This window comes from Ovis aries, chromosome 13, assembly GCF_016772045.2.
Source record: "Ovis aries strain OAR_USU_Benz2616 breed Rambouillet chromosome 13, ARS-UI_Ramb_v3.0, whole genome shotgun sequence".
NCBI classification, from domain to species: domain Eukaryota; kingdom Metazoa; phylum Chordata; class Mammalia; order Artiodactyla; family Bovidae; genus Ovis; species Ovis aries.
The window spans coordinates 65,536,386-65,558,800 of record NC_056066.1 but is presented as its reverse complement, the minus strand read 5'-3'; the positions used below and the strand labels follow the sequence as shown (position 1 = coordinate 65,558,800).

Sequence of the window (22,415 nt, the reverse complement as noted above, 5' to 3'; positions counted from 1 at the left end):
ACTAAATTCACATCTGACTCCAGAGGCAGCAATCACAGACTTCTTGAAGAGGAGGCACTTGACTATGTGGCCTCCAAGGGAAGCGAGGCACCACGGGGAAGGATAGAGCACACATAAGGGCTTGAAGCAGGAGAGGCCAGGCAACAACTCAGTGTGGCTTGTGCTTCCCGACCCCCTAGGCGTGAAGAAATACATATGGAGCCTCCCTGCAGCCTGCCCTCCCCGGAGAGCCCAGAGAGAGCCACCTGAGCTTCTGGGAGGAACGCCTGTTGTGTGCAGGGTCTATGACCAGCAGGTCTACGGTGGTGGCCCTCTGGGCATGTCTGGCTGTGGCTCAGGGTGAGAAAGTGGAGGAAGGTGGTGACTCAGTCCCCACCCAAACTCAAGCTAGTCTCTTTAAATCTGAGATGAGCTGAGAGGCTGGGGAAATGTCAAGCAAACCCTCCTGGCAGAACAGATGCCAGATGGAGAGAAGGTGGCCCAAGGGGTAGGCTACCAGGCAGCAGTAAATATGGAGCAACACTGTGGTTGCAGCGGAAGAAAAGTCGAGGCCTGGGCGCAAGGCCCTCCCCGGGCCCCCTGTGCTTCATTCACCTTTGAAACAGGGAGAACTCCACTGGCTTCTGACTTCCTCCCAGGACTGTTGTGGGGAACAGTGGGTAAGGAAAGAGCCTGGCAGATTATACAAGGTCTCACACAGTGAGGGAGAGATTAGAGGATTACTGCTATTATACATCAGAACAGCCAGAAGGTGCTTTCCTTGTCACCTGAACCCCAGCCACAGAGGGGCAGTGGGAGAGTCTGGGCCTCTGTCTTGTTCCCACTAAGAAGAAAGGGATCCAGATATTACTTGGAGGTGAAGGCTCCCATTTATTAACTGCCTAGTGTGCACTGCACACGTGCACAATTGCTAAATCATGAACGACTCATTGCGACCCCATAGACTGCAGCCCACCAGGCTCCTCTGTCCATGGGATTGTCCAGGCAATAAGACGAGTGGGTTCTCTTTCCTTCTCCAGGGGATCTTCCTGATCCAGGAATTGAACCCATATCTCCTGCACTGGCAGGTGGGTTCTTTACCACCGGGCTACCTGAGAAGTCACCTGCTGTGTACTAGGTATTTTCAAATATAGAATCTCACTTAATCCTCACCATGACCCTGCAGTGTAAATATGATTATCTTGAGTCCAGATGAAGAAGCCAAAGTTGAAAGAAAGTAACTAGACCAAGATTACACCCTCAGTGAGTGGAGAACAATTAAAACCAGGCATTTTTGACTCAAAACCCCACACTCTTTCTTTCGTTTGGAACAGTTCCTATAAGAGGCAGAACGTGTCAGGTACAGGGGCCCGGCTCAAGCACTGCCTCCTTCTGGAAGTGTCTCTGATCTCTTTACCTGGACAAGGTCTCTCTCTGATGAAACCCCACAGTATATCATCAACACATACCTGGCAGCACTCAACACATTCTGTTATTCTGTGATCATACACACTTTTACAGGTAAGACGAGATGTAGGTACAAATAGGTGGCCTTTCAGTTACCTCAATATCCTCAAATGTCATTCATAATTTAAAAAAAAAAGACCACAGGTGTTTTTAAAAAAAAAATCCTCAAATGTCAGAGCTGAAAGCACCTCCAAGACCACAACATCCAACTTCCTCATTTTTTTGAAGGAAAAATACAGATAGAGGAAGACACTTGTCTGAAGTCACACAGCAGCTTAGCATCAGATCCGAGAATAGAACCTTGGCAGTCTGCCGCCTGGAATTTCTTTAGGGATTCCATGATTTCAGAATCCATCTGAGGACAAGGAAGATTATTCCCATGTTGCAGATACGGAAGCTGAAGCCCAGGGAAAAGCAGCCTCGCTGACACAGTGCGGTGTGGGGACCACACCCTGATCCTCCCACTTCTAGACCAGAAACCAAGCCCTTTCTCCTCCCCACTGCACGAAATCTGTGTAACATGTCAAGCTCGGGGCCCACAATAAGAGGTCAATGGATGTTGGAAGCTGTCATTATACACCAGTAAGCAGGTGACACCGCCTGACTGTGACAAGTCTGGCAGTGCTACAGAGGAGGATGCAGGAGTCCTCGCTGAATCCTCTGTGCTTTCTGGACCTTGTCTATGAGACGAGGGAGCTATCACAGCTGATCTGATATCCTGCTCCAAAGTTCTGGGACATCTGAGGCTCCCTGACAGCGGACCCCAGCTGTCTGCGGAGCATCTCTCAGCCGGGGCCTTTGTTCCCCTGCTCTATGGGAAGCTGGCAAAGCAGGTGGGGCTCACAACCACAGACTGACTGACTTTATTCCCAAGCGCCACTGGGCAAGCAGGACCACCCTTAAATAACAATGGGATGGAACATGGAAAATCCGACTGCCTCCCAGCACAGACATCCCGCTGGGCACACCCACCTACCTTTACAAACTGAAAAAGAACAACTGAGAATCGAGGCATAAAAGGGGACAGCTGGTTCCCTGTCCTATTGACAGGACAGGTGTATTTCTGAATAATAGGTGGCAATGGAGTTTGGGGTAAAGAACTCTGGACCGGGGCGTCCCAGGCCCAGATCCCCATCCCAACTCTGCCATGAACTAGCCTGTGTGCCCATGAACTAGCTGCTTCCCCTCTGTGGAGCTCAGGTTAGAGCTAGGCTGGCAGTTCCCAAAGTGTCTTTACAGATATTTCATTTGATCTTCATGACAACCCTGTGAGATTGACACAACTATTCCCTTTGTACAGATGGAGAAACTGAGACTGGGAAAGGTTGAGGGTCTCATTCAAGGTCACAAGGTTTGAGGCTGGCAGACCCATGGCCCCAGAGGTCTTAGATCACTACACCCAAACCTCAAAGGTGGTCACGTGAAGAACAACAACTTTCTCCCCTCACCCTGACCAACAGTCTCAGCAAGACCAAGGCAGCATAAACCCTGGTTCACCTGCCCATCTGGTGGCTTACAAGTTCTGGCCCCAAACCTCACAGCCCAGCTGCCTAGGAGGCCGCACCCCCCTGCAAAATTTGATTACTCAAGTTGGCAAGAACGCAGCCCCCACCCCCAGTCAGGTCTAAATAAACGCCCAAGTGATATCACATCCTGCTGGCTCCAAAATAGCCCAGGCCTGCCCACAAGCAATCACAAAATGCCAGGCCATGCAGGGCCAAGCAGGCAGGGATGCCCAGCCCGTGGCACGGTCCACACACACACACACACACACACACAAGCAACTAAAGCAGAAGCCTCAGAGCAGGAAGGGCCCCCACTCCCACCTCTGCCAGACAGCCTGGCCCCTACCCCTTTGCCCTCTTGGTGGGGAGTCCCCAGCGCCAGCCCTCGCCCCAGCGCCAACCCCATGGAGCCTCGGCCGCGGCCAGCCTGCGGGGGACTCCGGCCCGACCCGGACACCCCACCACTCACATTGCTTCAAGAGCTCCAGACACAAAGCCATGAGGGCCGGATGGGGGTCAGAGACCCAGAGACCGGCAAAGACAGAAAAGGGGAGAGGGAGAGACACAGGAGCGGAGAAAGGGGAGACAGGGAGACGGGGCGGAGAAAGCGCGGTGGGGGGTGGGGGAGTGCGGGGCAAGAGCCCCCGGCAGAGGAGAAGCCTCAAAAAGGGGTCTGCAGCGCAAGAGACATCGAGCGGTGACACCAGCAAGACAGATGTGAGGACAGGGAGAGGCAGGGAGAGCAAAGCAGGAGACCCCGACCCAGGGGGCTGGGGGGCGCGGAGGCCCGACAGAGAACAACGACTGGGGGACAAACCAAGGAAAGGCAGGGAAAGGGTACGGAAGTCAGGGAGCTGGGGAGCTTCGGGGGTCCCAAGGAGAGACCCCAAGGGATCACAGAGGTCCCAGCGTATAGGGGGGACACCAAAAGAGGCAAAAGCCTGCAGAAAGGAGGGCTAAGAAGGGGCAAGACCTCCGGGGTGTGGGGGACAGATGGAAGGGAGGATCCCCAAGGGATGTGCGGGTAGTGTGGAAGGTGTTCTGAAAGAAAGCCCCCTCCCCAGAAGATGAGAGGGCGCTCAGAGAGGGAGTCCCGAAGAACAGGGGCGCTCCGAGAGGGAGACTCTGAGGGATGAGACGAGCGCTTGGAGGGGGACCCGAGATCGGGGAGCGAGGGAGGGGCTGGGAGGCAGCGCGAGGGCAGAGACAAAGAGACAGCGAGCCAGGGAGAGACAAAGCGGGCGGAGCGGGGAGATGGGCCCCAGGGTCGGTGGCTGGACAGAAGGACGGAAGCGCGAGCGGGCGGGAGGACGGACGGACGGACAGACTGGGAGGAGGGCGGGGGCAGGGCCGGGCGGGGGCGGCGCCCGTCTCCTCGCGGGGCCGCGGCTGCTCTGAGCGGCGCTGGGCGGGCCCCAGGCGTCCGGGCTGAGGCGGCGGCGGCGGCGACGACGTGGACCGGACAGACCGACGAAGTGACGGACGGGCTGGCGGCAGCTGCGGCCAGCGGCGGGCACTCACCCTCCTCCCTCACGCGGCCCGGCCCGAGGCTCCGGTTTTGTACGCCCGAGGGGCGGGGCCTCTGGGTTAAAGCCCCGCGCCGGCCCCGCCCCGCCCCGCCCCCCGCGTCAGACGCGCGCGCGTCGCTCGGGACTCCCGGGGCGGGCGGGGCCGCGCGCGGCCCTCTCGGCACGTGGCCCGTCGCGCGCGCCCGGCGGAGCGGGTGCGCAAGCGCGCGAGACGCTCAGTCCAGCCCACGCCCAGGCCGCCCGACCCTGCGAGGGAGCGCGCGCCCACGTCAGCACGCGCGTGCCTGAGCACCCGGGACTCCGCCCCTCCAGCCGCCCCCACAAACCGGTTCCAGCTGGAACGAGACGCATGCTCCCTGACGAACGAGGGGCCCGCGGAGTCTGTACCAGTTTATTGTGGCTACACCTGGATTTTCCCCAGGGGAAACAGAGGCTCCGCACAAACACATCGTCTCACCTGTGTGTGGTCAAATTAGCCTCCCAATACTATGGACTCTACGTCCTAAGGGTTTCTAGTGTCCCCACCGCTCCCTCCTGGTTTTGCTGTGCTCATCTGGGGTCTTGCAGGTTGGGTTCTAATCCCTGCTCAGCCTCTGGAGGGCTGTGTGACCTTGGACAAGATGCTCATTCAACTTCCTGAACCTTAGTTTCCTCTTTAGTAAAATAAAACCATTACATCCATGATACCTTGGAGGGCCAAGTGCAATAGGAGCTGTGTAAATTCCTAAGTCACTCCCTTCACAATTCATGGAGCTTCCTCACCTCATGGAGTCCCCGCCTCGCCCCTGTGAGTCCCCTTACTCACAGTCCTGGCCCTTGCTCCGGGCCTCATCCCTCCAGGCTGTACCTACAGTAAGTCTACCATCTGCATATCCAGTTTCTGCTCCCCAACCTGCCTTGCTAAGTGACCTAGACAAGCCCCTGCCCTTCTCTGCACCTCTGTTTTGCAAATGTAAAATGGAGAAAAGTTTACTGAAGATGATACAGTTTCCAATACCACTGTTGTGATTTTTGCATAAAGTTATAATAACAGCGGGCTGCCCTGGTGGCTTGGTGCTAAAGAATCTGCCTGCAATGCAGGAGATGCAGGTTGGATCCCTGGGTTGGGGAGATCCCCTGGAGAAAGAAATGGCAACCTGCTCCAGGATTCTTGTCTGGAAAATCCCATGGACAGAGGAACCTGGCGGGCTACTGCCACAGGGGCACAAAAGAGTCAGACATGACTGAGTGAATAAACAGCAACAACAAAAATACTGGAGCAACCATTTCCTTTTAATATTGATGCCAGGCACTGCACTAGGCACTTTGGAAATACTAGATTGCTCTGCCCTTCTCACAGTCACGGCTACACCTATATCATTCACTTAGTCTTTAGATTGATTACGTAGGAAAATTCAGGAAGCCTCAAAGCACAGCCTGACTGCCTTGCTGTGTCCCAACCACACCCACAGCCCTGTTTGGCCTCCATCAGCTACTGAGCCCTCCTGCCTCTGGGCATTTGTATCACTCTTCTCCCAGCCTGGAGTACCCCACCACCACTTCTTCCCTCACTTCCTTCAAGAGTTTGCTCAAACATGTTTCTCAATGAGGTCTACCCTGGTACCCTATTTATGCTGCAATATCCCTCCCCTCCCCCTGCTGGCACTCCCAGTACTCCTTGCCCTACACTGCTTTCCAATAAGCCATATAATTAAGGAACATCCCTGGTAGTCCAGGGGTTAAGAATCTGCCTTCCAATGCAGGGGATGTGGGTTCAATCCCTGGTTGGGGAGCCAAGATCCTACATACCAGGGCAACTAAGCCCACGATGTGCCCCACGCCACAACCACAAAAAGATCATGCCACAATGAAGACTGCAACCTGACACGCCAAATAAAGAAACATTTTTAAAACCCCATATATTTATTTGCATTATTTATGCTGACTGCTTTGTCTGTCCTCCAACCCACCCATCTGCACCCAACAAGAGCATACTCTCTATGAAGGCTAGGGTTTCCATTTTGCTCACTGAGGTGTCTCTGGTCCTGCACCACCACTTGGCTCATGGTAGGTGATCAGTGAACATCTAGTCAATGAAAGGGATGCCCCATGGCAAGGCTCCTGTCCTTCACCACCACTGTAGGGCCTCCACGATTCAATGTAAGCACCTTAGTCTCTCCTCCTTTGGCCTGACCTCTCTACCCTTGAGGGAGTAGGGGATATTTTTGTCTCAGTCAGAAACCTGGGATTCCCAGCCTGCCCACCAGCAGCCCAATCACTGTTTCCCTGAGAAGGTTCTACGGGTCTGCCTAAAAATGGGACTTAGGAGACTGGCTCAGTTAACCAGGGACTTCCTGGTCCAAGGCTGGGGTGAGGCCCAGGGAGGAAGGCCCCATTCTGCCCAGTGCCTTCTGTGGAGAGGGCCCTCATTCAAGAGGCAGGAATTCTGGCTCCTCATCACTCACTCTAGGAAAGTCTCCTGGACACTCGCATTATTCTCTGACTGTATGTTCCCTGCCTAAGCTCCCTGGGCCTTGCCTGGGCCGCTGCACAGCCTCCAATCCATCCTGCCCATGTTGCCAGATGATTCTTCCTGAAACTCCTGTGACCACACTGCAGCTCTTTACCAGAACCTTGGATGCACACCCCTCAACACCCACAGAATAGTGGGGAACTCAAGTCAGGCTGACCCAGCGGGGGAAAGAGCTCCTTGACCTACTAACTGGGTTACCCTGACTTGACACTCACCTCTTCTAGGCTACAGTTTCTTTGTAAAATATCTGTCAATATGTATGTGTGCTCACATGCGTGTGTGTGTGCACATGATTAACTGGGCTAAATCAGGAATGTCAGAAAAGTACAACTCTCCTGGCCAAAGCAGACATCACTAATCAATGGTGCCACACTTCTCTGCTTAACTCACTCTCGGTCCTGAGCTCCAGGGATCAGGAATGACACGTGAGTTGAAGCCTATTTGCATCGCTGGACATGATGGTCTTTGAGATTCCTCTCTGCCCTGACACTCTGGAGACTGGAGTGTCCAACCCGACAGGAGCCTATAGCGTGATAATCGGAGACTGTGGAGGGTCAGGTTTGGGAGAGGGCTTGGGGGATGAGGGCGCCTGGAAGGCTGGCTGCTTACTGGAATTTTGTCAGCCTCCCTTCCTGTGTCTGTGCAGAAGAGAATGAATCAGAGAAGAAACTGGGGGAGTTCCGGGGGAGGGGAGAGGGAACAAAGAAAAGAGGACAGAGCATTCTGTGACTCAGATAGGAGGTGTTTGGGGGTCTCCAAATCCAAGCTTCACAACATAGATGGAGAATCTGGGGCACAGGAAGGGGCCAGGACCCACCCAGAGTGACTTAGCAGAGCAGAAACTGGATCCAAAAGGATCCAGTATGTTTCCCAGGCCAGCAACCTATCCCAGCTCACCCTAGAGCCTCAAGCACCACCAGAGAGTGACCCCAGGTGTGTGGACATCTGTGCATGTACACACGTGTACCCATGTTCCCCTGCAGAGAATGCAGCTGGTGCAGGGCAGGGGCGGGTGGCAGGTATCACCCCGCAGCCCACCACTATCACGGCTCCTGAGTGATGTCACAGCCTCTCTTGTGATTCAGAGGGAGTGGGAGAGAGACAGGCTGGGGAGGGAGAAAGGCCAGAAATGGAGAGGAAAAACGGGAGAGCGGGTGGTGGGGAGAAATAGGGCTGAGGGAGACAGACAGAAGGCTAAGATGATGGCGGGGAGGGGAAGCTGGGAGAAAGGGATGGAGGGAGGGTGGGGGGAAGGAGAGGAAAGGAGGTGGGCAGAGTCAGAGATGGGAAGAGTGGGAGGGAGGGCGTTCTCTGTTCTCTGTTCTTTTCTTTCTCAGAAGTGCAGAAAGAGGACGGAGGATGGGGCAGACTGAAGGGTACCCAGGGGCCTTCCCGGCAGGTCCTGTGGCTGGGGAGGGGCATGTGTAGGTACCTAAACGTGTATCTGCTGCTTCCCCCACCATCCCAGTAGGGGCTGACCCCCGCCTGCCAGTCACCTGCCAGAGCTATTTCCGGAATGTGGAATCTGGGTCAGAAAGGGGGAGGGAAAGAGGGGGTGTCTGTGGAGGCAGCGCTGGCAGCTGGGAAGCTGGCCAGTTCCCAGCGGGTAGGTGGGTGGGTGGGCAGCTCCATGCCTTGCCCATGGCCACTGGGGAGGGGCCCGCCCCTGCCAGGCTCTGTCTCAATAATTGACCCCACGTCTCCCACTCGCGGCTGATGGCCTGAGAGCATATGTGCCCATGTGACAGTGACAAAGAGCTTTCATGCCCCTTGGCAAGTTGGGGGCTCAGAAGAGCCCTCGGTGGGCTCACTTCTTGGAGACATATGCTGAGGACAGGGGGCAGCCTTCTGAGCAGGAGACCCCTGCAGGGAGACAGCGGCTGCGGGAGGGTGTGCCTGTGCATATTAGGGTGTGTCTGTAACGAGGGAGGTGATGGCGGGCAAGACTGCCATGTACGGTGGTACAGGTTGTACACAGATTAAGGATGCCACATATAGGAGAGGGTGCTGTTCATAACATAGACATAATTGAATATACATTTATTATGACATGTTTGTGGCAGATGGCAGTGCAGGATCTAAGCCTAACAAAAATTGTGTGACATGATAATTTTGCAACAGATGACAGTTAAGTGTCTTTCTTAACCCAGCACTAAGGTATCTAAGGGACCAACTGCAGCTCTGGGCAGAGGTCTGAAAATCTGGTGACTTTGGTTTTCCCTGCAAGACAGGTGAGTTTACCTGCTGAGCATGAGGGAGTCAGAGGTTGGAGTGGAGAGAAGCAAGAATGTAGTGGTCACTATGGAGACTTTGGATAGAGGGCTGAGTGGGGAAACAGAGTGGCGGGGAGGGGGGAGATGTTTCTGGTGGCTCCAATCTGGTAGGGGCACAATTTCCTCACTGGTGTGGAGGTGGCATGAGCCTTGAAGAACACATACACACACATATGAGAGCATCTGTGCAACTGCAGGTAGAGATTAGGTGGATGTGTGTGTGTACATGCGAGAACACCAATGTGCAGATGCTTTTATATGTTTTCATGGAGAGAAGTCTAAGGGTATAGAATCTTATATATGTCCACAAATAGGTATATATGTGCACACATGTCTGGGTAGGTATCAGATGTTGCTACCAATACTTTCTTAATTTAAAAATACATTAATTAAATTAATTAATTTGGCTGTGCCGGATATTAGTTGCAGAACACCAGATCTTTAGTTTTGGCAGGTGGGATCTAGTTCCCTGACCAGGGATTGAACCCAGGCCCTCTGCATAGGGAGCCACTGGGCCACCAGGGAAGTCCTCCCATACATTCCTGAGTATCTTAGTTTGGGCTTAAGTCCCCAAATTGAGAATAATTGAAGTCCTCCCCCCTCCTCCCTGCCATCCCTACATTTAAAGCCAGAAATGCTGGATCATTCATATGGGAGGTGCTGAACGGGCTGTGATTGAATTTTTGGCCTCAGTCCTCAACCCTTCCCTGTGTTCATGCCCTTTGCTACATAACTGCAGTTTCTCCCACAAAAGGTCGAGTGTATTTCCCTGGACCTTGACTTTGGGCTCACGTGACTTGCTTTAACCAACCAGATGTTCACAGGAGACTTGAAATGTGCTTGTATGGTGGGCTTAGCCCTCTTATACTTCTGCCACCTCTGTGGGAAGCACATGGCATGGCTTGGGCACTAATTCTAGGAATGCACTTTCGTCCCAGGAGGAGAAAGATATAGGACATGGGAGCAAAACCAGGTGACTGGAAAGCTCATGAATGAGAACAAATGCGTATTATTGGGTGCCGCTGAAATTAGATGCGCTTGCTTGTTCCACGGCATTATTGTGATAATAGTTGATAGAAATTGGTACCAAGAGTGGGGTCTATGAGCAATAAAAATAAAAATATGTAGCACTGTCTCCGGGACCAAGTGGTGCACAGTGAGTTGTTACTAGAGGCTTGAAAAAAGGTGACCTTGCATTATGGAGAGACAAAATGCATGGTAAAACTGTCCATCTATAGGAATTTGAAGAGAACCAATGGATTTGGGCAAGATGGTTTCCAAGTAAATGTTGAAAGCAAGAGCTGGTGCCTCTGGGCTGAATTTGATAAGGGCTTACAAGAAAGAGTGGAATTCATAAAAGATATAGGGAGTGTTGAGTTTTTAGAGGGAATACAGAGAGCCCAGAACTTGGCTGAGTTGGAAAATAAATCAGTCAACGCTTCTCCAGCCAGTAAATCAGTCTCAAATTAATATGCAGCCTGGGGACAACGATCAAACCAAGGTCATGGCCAGTTAAGATATAACATGTGGGCCAGATCCAATCAAGAGCACAGTTACAAAATCTTTTATTAATACTTGAAAATAATAAGGTACCATTTAGTAGATGTTCTCAGCTGCTCAAAAGGGCTTCCAGAAAGTTTAAGAGCATGGCCCCATAGAAGCCTGATGTACCCAAAGTAGTCATAATTGAGTAGAGAGAGACTGTCATAACTTAAAAATTAATGGTATAGTTTTTGCAACATGGAAGTTAAGTGGAATACAATACACAGAAAACCCATAAAGTGTTTGAGGGAGGTGTGTGGCCAAAACAATGATCGCTTAGGCTAAGGAGACTGAGACCATTCAAGGTGTAAAAAGACACCTGGGTCCCTAACTTCCTTCAGGCAGGAAGCTGGCAACAACAGTTCGTCAACTACCCAAAGACCTATATTCTCCAGTGTTTCCTTTAGACATGGCCAAAAAAGGCTAATGGAAAAGGAAGGGCTTCCAGAGAGCTATAGAAAAACATGGCTTAGGGAATCAACCCCAGGGAGCAAGACCTTGGGCCTCATCAAGAGATATTCCCTCTCTCAGACTATTTGCCCAGTATTTGCCAAGAGGGACTTCACAATGGCCATGGATAAGTAAGTCTCTGAGCCCCTTCCCCCTCCTTCTGAACAAGAATGTGACCTGCAAGTCATCCTGTCCCTGTTTCACCAATGCATGCTGTGTGTGTGTGTGGCGGGGGGGGGGGATGTTTGGGAGGTGGCAGGTAGATACCTTTTTTTCTTTTTTAGGTTTTAGGTTCCTCAATCAAGAGGAGCCAAATCCAAATTTGACACAGATCATGAGATCTTTTTTCTTCCTTTCTGAAGGATAGTTGACTTTCAGTGTTAATTTCAGGTGTACCATGACATCCTGATGTTATGGTTGAATGAGACTTTTCAGGATCTTTGGGATAAGGGTATTTTCAGTAAGAGGGACCGGAATAAAGGTGGCCAAGAAAGTGGACCACAATAGATTGAATTACTGACCCGGACTCGTCACCCCTTCCTCAATCCTCACACTTTACCATATAAATCAGTTTCTTACACAGAGGTGGGAGGGTATTTCTTCATCCCTTGTTGTTGAGCTTAGTCATATGACCCCCTTCAACCAATAGGATTTTTGTAGATACTATGCAAGCAGGGACCTTGAAATGTGCCTGTGTAGCTAGGCTTGCTGTCCTGCGCTTCTGCCATCACCACAAGAAGAACATGCCCTGCCAAAGCCACTGATCCCAGGAGGACACTTTGGTCCCAGGAAGAGGGTGAGAAACATGTGGAGCACATTCCAGCTGACCACAAAGGTGAGTAAAAGAAATAAATGGTACTTTTTTTTACACCTCATTTGTGGGTGGTTGTTATGCAGCAATGTTATATCAATAGTTGACCAATACAGGGTTCCAAACAGCTCTGAGTCATGTAGCCCATCACCCAACCTCAGCCCATTCATGAGTGAATGAGGTAGGGGGAGATTGGTGAATGAAGGTTTATTTGAACAAAATCGTTGGAGGTGCTGTTTGATTCCCCACGCTCACCTTCTGCTTAGAGAACTTCCCTTACAGGACTTCCCTGGTGGTCCAGTGGGTACGACTCTGTGCTTCCACCGCAGGGGGCATGGGTTTGATCCCTGGTCAGAGAATTAAGATCCTGCAAGCCACACAGCATGCCCCCACATCCACCCCCACCGAAAAAAAAGGGAGAGAACTTTCCTTTGGGCCTGGTGATGTGGAAAATCTGACCCTTCCACCCAAGGCTCTTAGAGGACTGGAATGGAGTGCCTGGGAGATTCGGGCAGAGAGATTCCCTGGATTTGGAGGCCAAACAATGTAGACCCCAGTGCCTGCTTGAGACTCCTAAAATGGAGAGGCTGGTAGGGTTAGCTAGAAGGAAGGGTGGAGCAGACCACCCTGCACTTTCAGAGTTCTTCAAGGCACAGGCCCCATTGTCATATAGGTTAAGTCGAGCTGAGGGAGACAGTAGGGCTGGAGTTGTCTTCAGAGGAGTCTGTCCAAGAAGCCTGCCTGGCAGGGGCAGGTCCCCTGGCAAAAAGAGGCTGAGTGGGGAGGAGAGGGACCACTGGCTGGAGAAGCTGAGGGGAATAAGCAGCAGTGGCCTGGAGGGGGGCTCCCAGGCCAGGAGAGAAGGCATCATGAGGGTCCTCAGGCCCTCTTTCTAAAAGAAAGAGCTGCAAGTGGCGTCTGTCCCATAGAAAAGTCCTGATGCTAGACAAGCCCTGCACTAGCGACCTTCCCCTCCCACTGGAAGAACCAGCAATGGCCACTGTGAACAAGGAGCCCAGGAGACACGGACCACCATGCCCAGCTCCACACTGTGGGCTTTCCAGCCAGTCAAGCCCTAGCTGCCAGCTGCATGAGGTCTGAAGTGGATGAGCCTGGTGTTTTGAAATGAGGCTGGACTCTCAATATCTGAAAACAAGACTGTTCCTTAGGGTCTAAAAGGGATAGAGAAAGCTCAGGAACCTGCCCAGATATCACCCATGACTTGAAAGGCAATAGTGAAACACAGTGGTTTCTTGCTGTGTCCCCAGCCAAGTTCATTCTAGTCAATAAGCTGGTTTCTTGTGTATAGAATTCCTTGAGATTCAGGCTCATTTGTTCACATCAGACACCAACTGAGCACTTGAAACAAGTGTCTTCTCCTACAATAACCCAACCCCAAATGCCTTTGATTGTCAGGAGGCTCCGAGTCAAGACTGAGAACCAGTAATAACAACTACACTTGTCAGCTCCTACCACATGCAAGGCCTCACCCACCTAAGCCTCCCTAAGCACAGACTTACTTCATCTGCTGGAGAGCTCTCTGGGGTCTGGTTTATGCTTCAATTTATAGACAGGCAAACTGAAGCTTGGAGAGGAAAAGTTGCTGGCTAGAGTGAGATCAAAGTTCTGCCTACTAAGCTAGAAACTGTACTATGATTTTCCTTGGTCTTGATATCATGGCTTGCTCTGGGAGAGAGGGTCCCCCTTTCCTCTGATCATCCCTGGGTTATTGTCAGAGAACTCAGAACAGGTATCAGGAAGGACAGGTTGTCCCTGATTGTGAATATGAGAGACACCTGCAAACTCACCCCTTTGAGATGGCTCAATGCAAATCCCATTCTTTTCCCTGCAGGGTCCCACTCTTCCTACAGGTTTGCCTACATGAACTAATCCAAACCGGTAAGTAGGGCTTCAGTGAGCTCTGCCTGCCAGCAGGAGGCTGCTCTGAATCAGGGTTTTAGAGACCCAGGGGCCACCAAGTATCTCACAAGCTAGACCCCTCCACTCCACTCCCAGTGTTGACATCTCTCTCTGTGACCCCTTCCTCCACGCCCTGTTTGAGCTCCAGTTTACCAGCTGGTGGGAAGTTCAGCCCCAAGGGCTCCTGCTTTGCCTAACCACCCCTCCACTCCTGGCTTGCCCACTATGGATTCCTATCCATCTGCAGTCCACCAGGCACAGTCCCAGGGGCCCCCTGGCAAAACAAATGAACAAGTCCCGGCCCCACCTCGGTACTCACTCGGAAGCGTGCGACTATTGCTGAGGCTGCCGGTGCTGGGCGGTGGGGAAAGGGACTGCAGGGAAACACTGTCTTCCTCCTGCGAGCAGCCCGCCTGGATGGCGCGCAAGTAGCTGTGGCTGCGGGAGCGGAAGTAGCTAGGCAGTGGCAAGTCTAGAGTCTCAGCCGCAGTCGACTCCGCTTCACTGCAGGCCGACTCGCAGGCCGCCTCGTACTGGTCGCTCAGATCTGCCTCCCGGACCTGTCCGGGCAAAAGCAGGCATCAGGGGCCATCTCCGCCCATTCTGGAGGGATGGGGGTGCTTGGTGGTCGGCTCAGTGGCAGAGCTGGAGTCTGGTGCTGCAACTCAGCCCACCTTCCTGCTCCCATCTCACTCAGGGCATGGGATGGGCAGAGGGAGCCCTTAAGAAATAGACAGCCCCTCTCATCTCTCTGGGCCTCAATTTTCTGATCTCTCAGATGGAGGAGAAACTGTTCAGTGTACTTTCTAGGTTGTTAACTAGGTTATATCTTGTGCGTTCAGACTGATTAATAGATTTTGAGGTCACATCTGAAGTCAACCAGAAAGAAGGCTATACTCAATTAGTAATGTTTGCCCTGATGGTTGGAATGGGGAGGTGGCACTAGGTGTGCTAGACATTTACCATCTTACGGTCCAATTCCTTCATTTTTATAAGCGAAGAAACTGAAGGCAACTGAGGGGAAGCTACTTGCCAGGTGCACCCGGTGAGGAAGTAGCAGAATCAGTATTCCAAATGTGTGTTTAAGGAAGATTAATCTAGCCCTGGGATACAGAATGGATGTTGGATGGAGGGTGTGGAATGGAGGCAGAGGCCAGAGACGAAGTGAGGCAATAGTCTGGTGAGAGAAAATAAAACTGGAATGAGGGTCGTGGCAGTGAGGATCAATTAGTGATGTCTGCCACGGTATGGAGAATGGTGGTATGTGTGTGATTTGCCTCAACCTCAACATTTAGCTCAACCTCATCTGGATGGTTTCTAAGTGTCCCTCTAGAGAAAATCATTCAAGATCCTACAAATCTGCAGCTGGAGCTGTGAGCATAGCGGGGCCTCACCATACATATACCCTCCGAGAGTTCTGGAAGGGTCTGTCTGACCCACGTCTCAGGCCATCTTGTTATCTGGGGATCACAAAGTATGAGCTGAGGAGTGAGTCGGCCAAAGGTGGACACTGGGTAGGGGTCTTGGGAGACACCTGGGCAAGAGGGCAGGGGGCAAAAGTTTCCTCCACCACATGGAGGAAAAGATGAGGCTGGGCCTAGGGCCAGCTCTGCCCTGGACCTGCTGTGTGACCTCAGGCCAGCACAACCCTTTAGACCAGTGTTTCCTCCTCTAAATGAAGTGGAACGCCTGTGAACTTATCAGGTCCTGCACCAGGTAAATTGGCAGAGGGATCATCACCCAATTTAGAGTATATGTTTGGAGAGGTCTAAATTTGCTCTGTTCGATATGGTAGTAATTAACCGTGTGTGGCTATCTAGGGTCAAGCTAAATATAATTTAAAAAAATTTCAGTTCCTTAATTATACTAGCCACGTTGCACTTGCTCATGCTATCTTTATTGGACAGCATGGATTATAGAACATTTCTAATTATCACCAGGTTCTATCAGCACTGATAAATTAACACGTAGACCATGAATTCACCTGGAGGGAGTATTAAAGAGATAGGTGTTTATCCTCCAAAACTGCAACCTGAGGGAGGTATACTGAGAGACCCTTGTGATTGCCAACGGCAATGAGGTCTTGCTTTGGGATTGCAGAGTAATGGCCCAGCTCTGGAGCTAGACGGCCAGAGGTTCACTGCCAGGTCCATCATTTTCTCACAATATGAATGTGGGCGAGTCACTGAACTGCTCTGTGCCTCAGTTTCCCCATCTATAAAATGGGGGCTAATTAGAGACCAGATTTCACAGGATGGTGGTCAAGATTAAATGAGATAATTCATATCGCATGCTTTGAAGTGTGTTGGGGGGAAAGTAAATAGCTGATAACCTGTACCTGTTATTACAGGCAGCTCTGTGGGGTGATTGCAAGGATTTGTGAGTGTTGGTTAAGATGCTCCCAAGCTCTTTGGGGAGAGGCCAGCTGGTTAGTGCTGTTGGTATGTGTACCACTGAGGGTACACTGTGTGTAGGGAACCTCCCCTGGAGGTTTTATATGTGAAACATCACACCCTTTTCACGAGGCTATTGAAGGAAGGAAGAGATCACCTGGCCCACTGTGGGCTCCCCAAAGACCCTCTGCATCAGTGTGACCAAGAGGAACTCTGAAATGAAGGTGGGAGGTGCATGACGCATGCCCAGCTGGAATCAGGAGATGTAGGGCCAGTTCTAGCTCTACTCTGTAGACCACGTGGCCTTGGGGCTGGGGCTGGGTGATGAGGGGAGGAAAGGACCACTTCCGGGGGTAGGATGTGTGTGTGGGAGAGGGCACCCTTGGGACAGGCAGCCAGTGCCAATACCAGCATCATCTTCACCAACTTTGGTAAACTTGAGAAGTCTCTGCATTCATCCCAGAACCCTAACATCCTTAAAAATCTTGATGGAACCCAAGAAAAGAGATAAGTCAGAGGATCTGGGGCCTAGAACATGGAGGCCAATGTCCCCAGCCCCTGATCTTGCCTGGCCTTTCCCAGGCCTTGGGGGAGAAGACAAGGAAGAAGCTAGAATCTCTCAGGATATGCCTTCCCTTATCCTAGGGCTACTCTTTTTTTAAAAGTAGAGTTGATTACAATGCTATCCTAATGTCCTGGGGCTATTCTTGCCTCATCCATGGAAGCTAACTCATTCTTTTCCATTTTTGAGAAGAGGAAACTGAGGCACAGAGAAGTAAAGTGACAGGGCCAGGCAGTGAAAGGTCCAGGTGGCAACATGAGCCCCAATTCCATCCTCCTTGGAGGAGGTTTTCCTGGTGCTAGCTCTGGTTGCACCTGTCCGGGTTAGGGGCCAGGACACTGAGATGCCTAGGCCCAGCCTTGAACTCTGGGATGGGGCGGCAAGAGAATGGGAAACATACTGACCTGCTGTTCGTGGCCAAACAACTGGGGAATCAGGGAGGCCTGTCCAAAAATCTGCAGGAAAGAGATGGGGAGGGTTACGGGGAGATCGAAGCTGGGGGCTGGGGTGGAGTCTTCAGGCTTGGCTACAAGAGAACTTGGGGCTGGTCTAACCTCCTCCCCAGACTGGCTGGGGCCCAGTTACTAGGAGGTTTTGGTTTCTTCCAGGGATAGGAGGCTCACTCCTTCTGGGACTGGGTTTATAAGTGTTTCTCCTGGGTTGGCTTCTGGAACCATGGAGGTCCTGTCTGCTGCCTGTCAGCTGGGCAGATAGCCTCCCAGGATCTATAGATTAGGGGCAGAACCTGGAGGCTTCTCTTCCCTGGTCAGGGCTTACCCCATCCAGTGCCTGGTGGGAGGGGAGCTTCTCCTGGCAGGAGTTGAGACTCAGAGACACAGACAGAATTGGACATCCCTGACTTTGATGCCACATATGTCAAAGCTTCACGGGGTGAGGGTTTTGGGGTTCAGAGGACTCTAGGCCAGAAGAGAACTGGGGCTGGGCAGGGGGTAGTGGGAGAGACTGGCTGGGGTCCCCAGCCTGGCTGATTCCATATACCCTTTCGTGTAGCCAAAGGACAAAAGTGTGTTTCCAGTGCCAAGGCCAGGTGGGGGATGGAGAGGGCACATGTGAGACAGACAGACAGACCCAGAGAGAAACATGGAGATGAGACACACTGGAGAGAATCAGAGAAAAATGTGAATGAGAGGAGAGAAAAACAGGGACGTAGACAAGACAGCTGAGGGATGAGAGAACAGACAGAATGGGAGAGACAGGGAAGGGCGCGGTCCATCCGGCAAACACCTTCACGCCTTGCACCACCTGCTTGGGGACGCTGTGGGGACAAGACAGCAAGGGCCCCGTCTGCAGGGAGCTCCCAGTCTTAAGGGTGAGACAGACACCAAGTAAATAAGCAAACAAGTATAATTCCTGATCGTGAGAGGTGCTGTTGAGAAAATGAAGCAAGGTAAGGGAATGGGGCCCCGGGGAACCCCTGAGGTGGGAAGTGATACTGCAGGTCTCTCTGAGGTGACATGTGAGCCAAGACCTGGATCACAGAGAGGAACCAGCTGTGCAAAGATCTGAGAGAAGAGTGCTCCTAGGGAGGAACAAGCGCAGGGAGGCTGGGGCAGGAATGAGGGATGCGAGGAGCAAAAGGAGGCCAGTGTGGCAAGAGTAGGGCCAGCGACAGAGTATGTCAGAGATCACGTCGGAGACGGAGGCCAGGCCTCGCGGGTCTGGCTTTCCTGGGGGGAGGCAGGAGCTATGGGAGGGTGCGGAGCAGGTGACGTGATCTGACTTCTGCCTTTTGCTAGCTCCCTCTGGCCACCGTGAATAGGTTGGAGGTGACAGGCATGGAGGCCAGCACAACTGTTCAGGTGAGACTTGGTGGGATCTGGAGGATGGGAGGGGCAGAGGGTCCCCTAGCTGGGGTGGGGGGGCTCTACCTCTCCCCCCATCTGAGGTGGTCTCCTTGGAGTCTGGGAATGACAGTCCTGAGGGTTGGGGGCTGGGGAGAGCTTGGCCAGGCTAGGAATAATGGTGTGGTAGGGATCTGGGGTCCAAAAGTTCTAAGCAGTCCATTAGTCTGGGCAGTGGGGCTGCACACAGTGGGACCCGGGGCCTGTTCCTGCCTAGAGAGGCAGCTGGGTCTGCACCTGACTGTCTCTACTGCCACACTGTGCTACCACTGGCAGGTGTCTTGCCCTCTCTGGGCCTTGTCCCCGCATTCACACTGTGGAGGGAGCGCTCGAGCCTTGCCTGGCTATCCCTTTGCAAATGGTAAAGTACTGTGCACAACACAGTTGGGACTGAGGTCCAGGTTTGGGCCTGACAGTCCCTCTCTGCCCAGTTTTGCCTCCTCCTCCTCCCTGTGTGATCCTACCTATCTGGGCCTCAGTTTCCTCATCTGTGAAATGGGGATATGGATACGGACCCTCTGGGGTGGTGGTGAGGGATCCAGGAGCTGATGGTTGAGTTAATAGTACGGAACAGCGCGCTTACCACTATTACTGGCAGAACTGGCCGAGTCCTGGAAGCCCAGCTATCCACCAAGCAGGTAGGACATGGAGGTCAAGTGGAGCAGCGACTTGCTGGAAGTCACACAGCAAGATGGCAGCACTAACCATCAAGGTAGCTACCCTGTGCTGAGCACACTGTGTTTGTCATCTCACTGATTCCTCACAACCCTTTCAAATAGGAATGATTACCTTCTGGTGATAAGTCAGGAAACAGGCTCCGGGAAGGGGGGGTGGGGGATTTGACCTGGGTTTACACTGTCAGCAGCAAGACTGGGACGCAAAGCCAGGTCTCCAGTTCCACATCCTCGGGGCTTCTGGGTGGACAGCAGTAGTGCAACCCTCCCTCTGTGCCCACAGCTCAGGCCATCAGTGTCGGGCCCTGGGGCTGCTCTCCAGGCACTGGATGGTCAGTGGGGAAGAGACATGCACAGACAGCTTCAGGAACAAAGACTGAACAGAAGCACAGGGCAGACATTCAGGGACCACTCAGCGGAGGCTGGACCCAGATGTTGGTCCTTCTCCTGGGTGGGAGTCGGGGCTCTCTCCAGCCCACCGGCCTTCTGGCTGCCCACCACCCTCACCTGGCTGATGCAGCTGGAGTCGTTGAGGCTGTCACTGACGGGGTTGTAGTCCTCCTCCCAGCTTGGACACTTGGAGGGCAGCAGCATGTCCACGGAATCCAGGCGGTCCAGACTCCTGGGAGGGGATGGGGAGCAGAACGGGCTCAGTCTCCTCTTTGTTCACCCTGGGAAACTAAGGCCCAGAGGTGGGAAAACTGGCCAAGGTCATCCAGTGGTACAAGGGAAAATGGAAGTCACTGCCAGCCTGGGTAGTATGAGGGGTGATGAGCAAGGGGAGAGCTTCCAACTTTTGGAGGCCTTGTGAGTCTCGTGGGTGCAGGCGGCCTTCACCTGTCATGTCTGCTGCAGCCACAAGGTGGCAGAACAAGCTCGCTTTTGACTGTTTCAAACCAGAGGCACTCCACAGCAGCACAATTCTACAGCGCCTTCCTCTGCAAGCCTGGGGCAATTCCAGGGGCTGGACAGAGGAGACTGTCAAGGCCCACAACCCTTGACCTCCAGCTAGGGCTGCCCGAAAGTCATCAGTTTTGACACAATGTCCAGGCAGCCTCCTCCAGGCTCCTGAAGACTCACCACTTTCCCCCCACAGTGTTGGTGCTTCAGTCTTTCTCACAACTACCTGACCACAGGCCTCCTCTGCACCGCTGCTCTCAAAATAAGGTCCAAGCTGCCAACAGCTCAGCCCTCGATATAGACAAACTTAGACTGGAACCCAGGTTCCTCCCGGGGTGATCTTGGGTAAGCTGTCACCTCGTAAGTCTCAGTTTCCTCACCTCTAAGTGGGGGTGTCACCGTGCCTGTCTGCTGGGGCTGTGGGGCGGTTTCAGAGATGCAGGTTAAAGGGCACTGGGGCAGGCAGAGAGCCCAGAGAGCAGCAATTGCTAACAGATGGCCCCCGTTACTGTTACTCCAGGCATACTCCTTTTTTTGCAATCCCCTTTACTGTGCTCTGCAGAATTATTTTTTACAAATTGAAGGTTTGTGGCAACCCTGAGTTGTCAGGTGTTGCTTAGCACTTTTCAGCAATAAAGCATTTTAAAATTAAGGTATGTACCTTTTAAAAGACATAATGCTATGGCACACTTAATAGACTAGAATGTAAACATAGCTTTTACATGCACTGGGAAACAAAAAAATCCATGTGACTCACTTTATTGCGATATTCTCTGTATTACCGTGGTTTGAAGTATGCCTGTACTACTATTATCAATTCGCTCTCATTCAAGGCCTGTACCCTGGTCCTGCCCACCTCTCCCCCATCCATGCCCACAGATCATTCAAGAATTGTAGGAGGTCAGGACTAGAAGGGATCTTAGAGATCATCCAGCTCAGCCTCCTTTCCTTAAAGCTAGGGGGAAAAGGCTCAGAGAGGGTGAGACCTAGAAACAGCCCACGGTGTCCTGAATTCCCACCTGGAGGCCATTCCCTGCCTTCTGTCCTGGCCAAGGAGACTCCCTGCCTCGGTGCTCCTGTCATCTGCTCTGCTCTTTTCCCACGGCTGCAGTCCTCCCAGCCTGCCTTTTCCGTGAAGCCTTGGCTGTTGCCCCCAGGAACTGAAGAACTAGGTCTAACCCTGTTTCCTTTACCTCTTCCGTGCCTTTTGTCTGCTCCTGGCTTGTTTCTCTTCCTCAGGGGGTTCTGAATCGCCTGCAGCAACTTTCACCTGTTTTCTACTCATTCTTTTCTGTTCTCATTCCCACTGTGACTTCTGCACGTGAAAGCTCACTTCTCTAGCATGTTAATTGTTGTTTTCTGTGTGAGTGCATTTCATTTTTCACACTTTCACTAACTCTTCCAAGCCTTAAAACAATAGGTTTGGGCCCCATTCCAGGAATTCCAGGCAAGGTAATGGACAGATGAAGGCTGTGTATCACTCCCTTTGACTTCTGGATTCTCCCTAATCCTCCAAAGGGCAGGGCTTTTCTAGCCAGAAGGAAAGGGTCCCCTGGAGCAGTTCCTGGGGCTGTGGGAGTGGAAACCACCTTGGGGGTGTGGCTCCTCTGCGCAGGGTTTACCTGGGCCAGTCTCTCTAGAGAGACTCCCCTTACGCTTATCAGAGCATACGGCTCACCGGTGGCCAGGACTCAAACTGGGGTGGAGGGGGGTAGTGGGGTAGCGCACCAAATGGCGGGGCTGTCCGGAGTCAATTCATCAAAGACCAGGGGCCAACCTAAGGAGGAGGATCTCAGGAGGGGGGCTAAACTGAAGAAGGGTTCACCTAGGGGACCTGAGTCTGAAGCTGGAGGGCAGGATTCATCTGTGGGGCTGCGCTTTCCCGACAGCCGGCGGTCGAAGAGGAGGAAGGCGAGGTTCTCAGGGGTGGGGCATACCTGTGAGGGGCTCACCTGGAAGGCGAGGCTTGGAGCGGGGGTTGCAAGCAGGTAAGGAGGCTTTCCAGTACTCTTGCCTGGAAAATCCTATGGACGGAG

The 22,415-nt window shown here is 52.6% G+C and overlaps 1 protein-coding gene across 5 annotated transcripts in view; it reads right to left on the bottom strand.

Moving 5' to 3' along the window:
- Positions 1-22,415, bottom strand: part of DLGAP4 (DLG associated protein 4) — a 199,107-nt gene that overhangs the window by 59,650 nt on the left and 117,042 nt on the right. For 2 of the 5 annotated variants that reach the window (XM_027977154.3, XM_060397779.1), the window contains 3 exons: positions 19,987-20,101; positions 17,348-17,398; positions 14,308-14,548 (listed from right to left, as the gene is read on the bottom strand). In XM_027977154.3, coding sequence (XP_027832955.1) covers positions 14,308-14,548; positions 17,348-17,398; positions 19,987-20,101 — 407 coding nt within the window. Of the gene's footprint in view, positions 1-3,420; positions 4,516-14,307; positions 14,549-17,347; positions 17,399-19,986; positions 20,102-22,415 lie in introns of those variants that run through there. The other 3 variants (XM_042230111.2, XM_027977158.2, XM_027977156.3) reach the window with 2 other exon arrangements.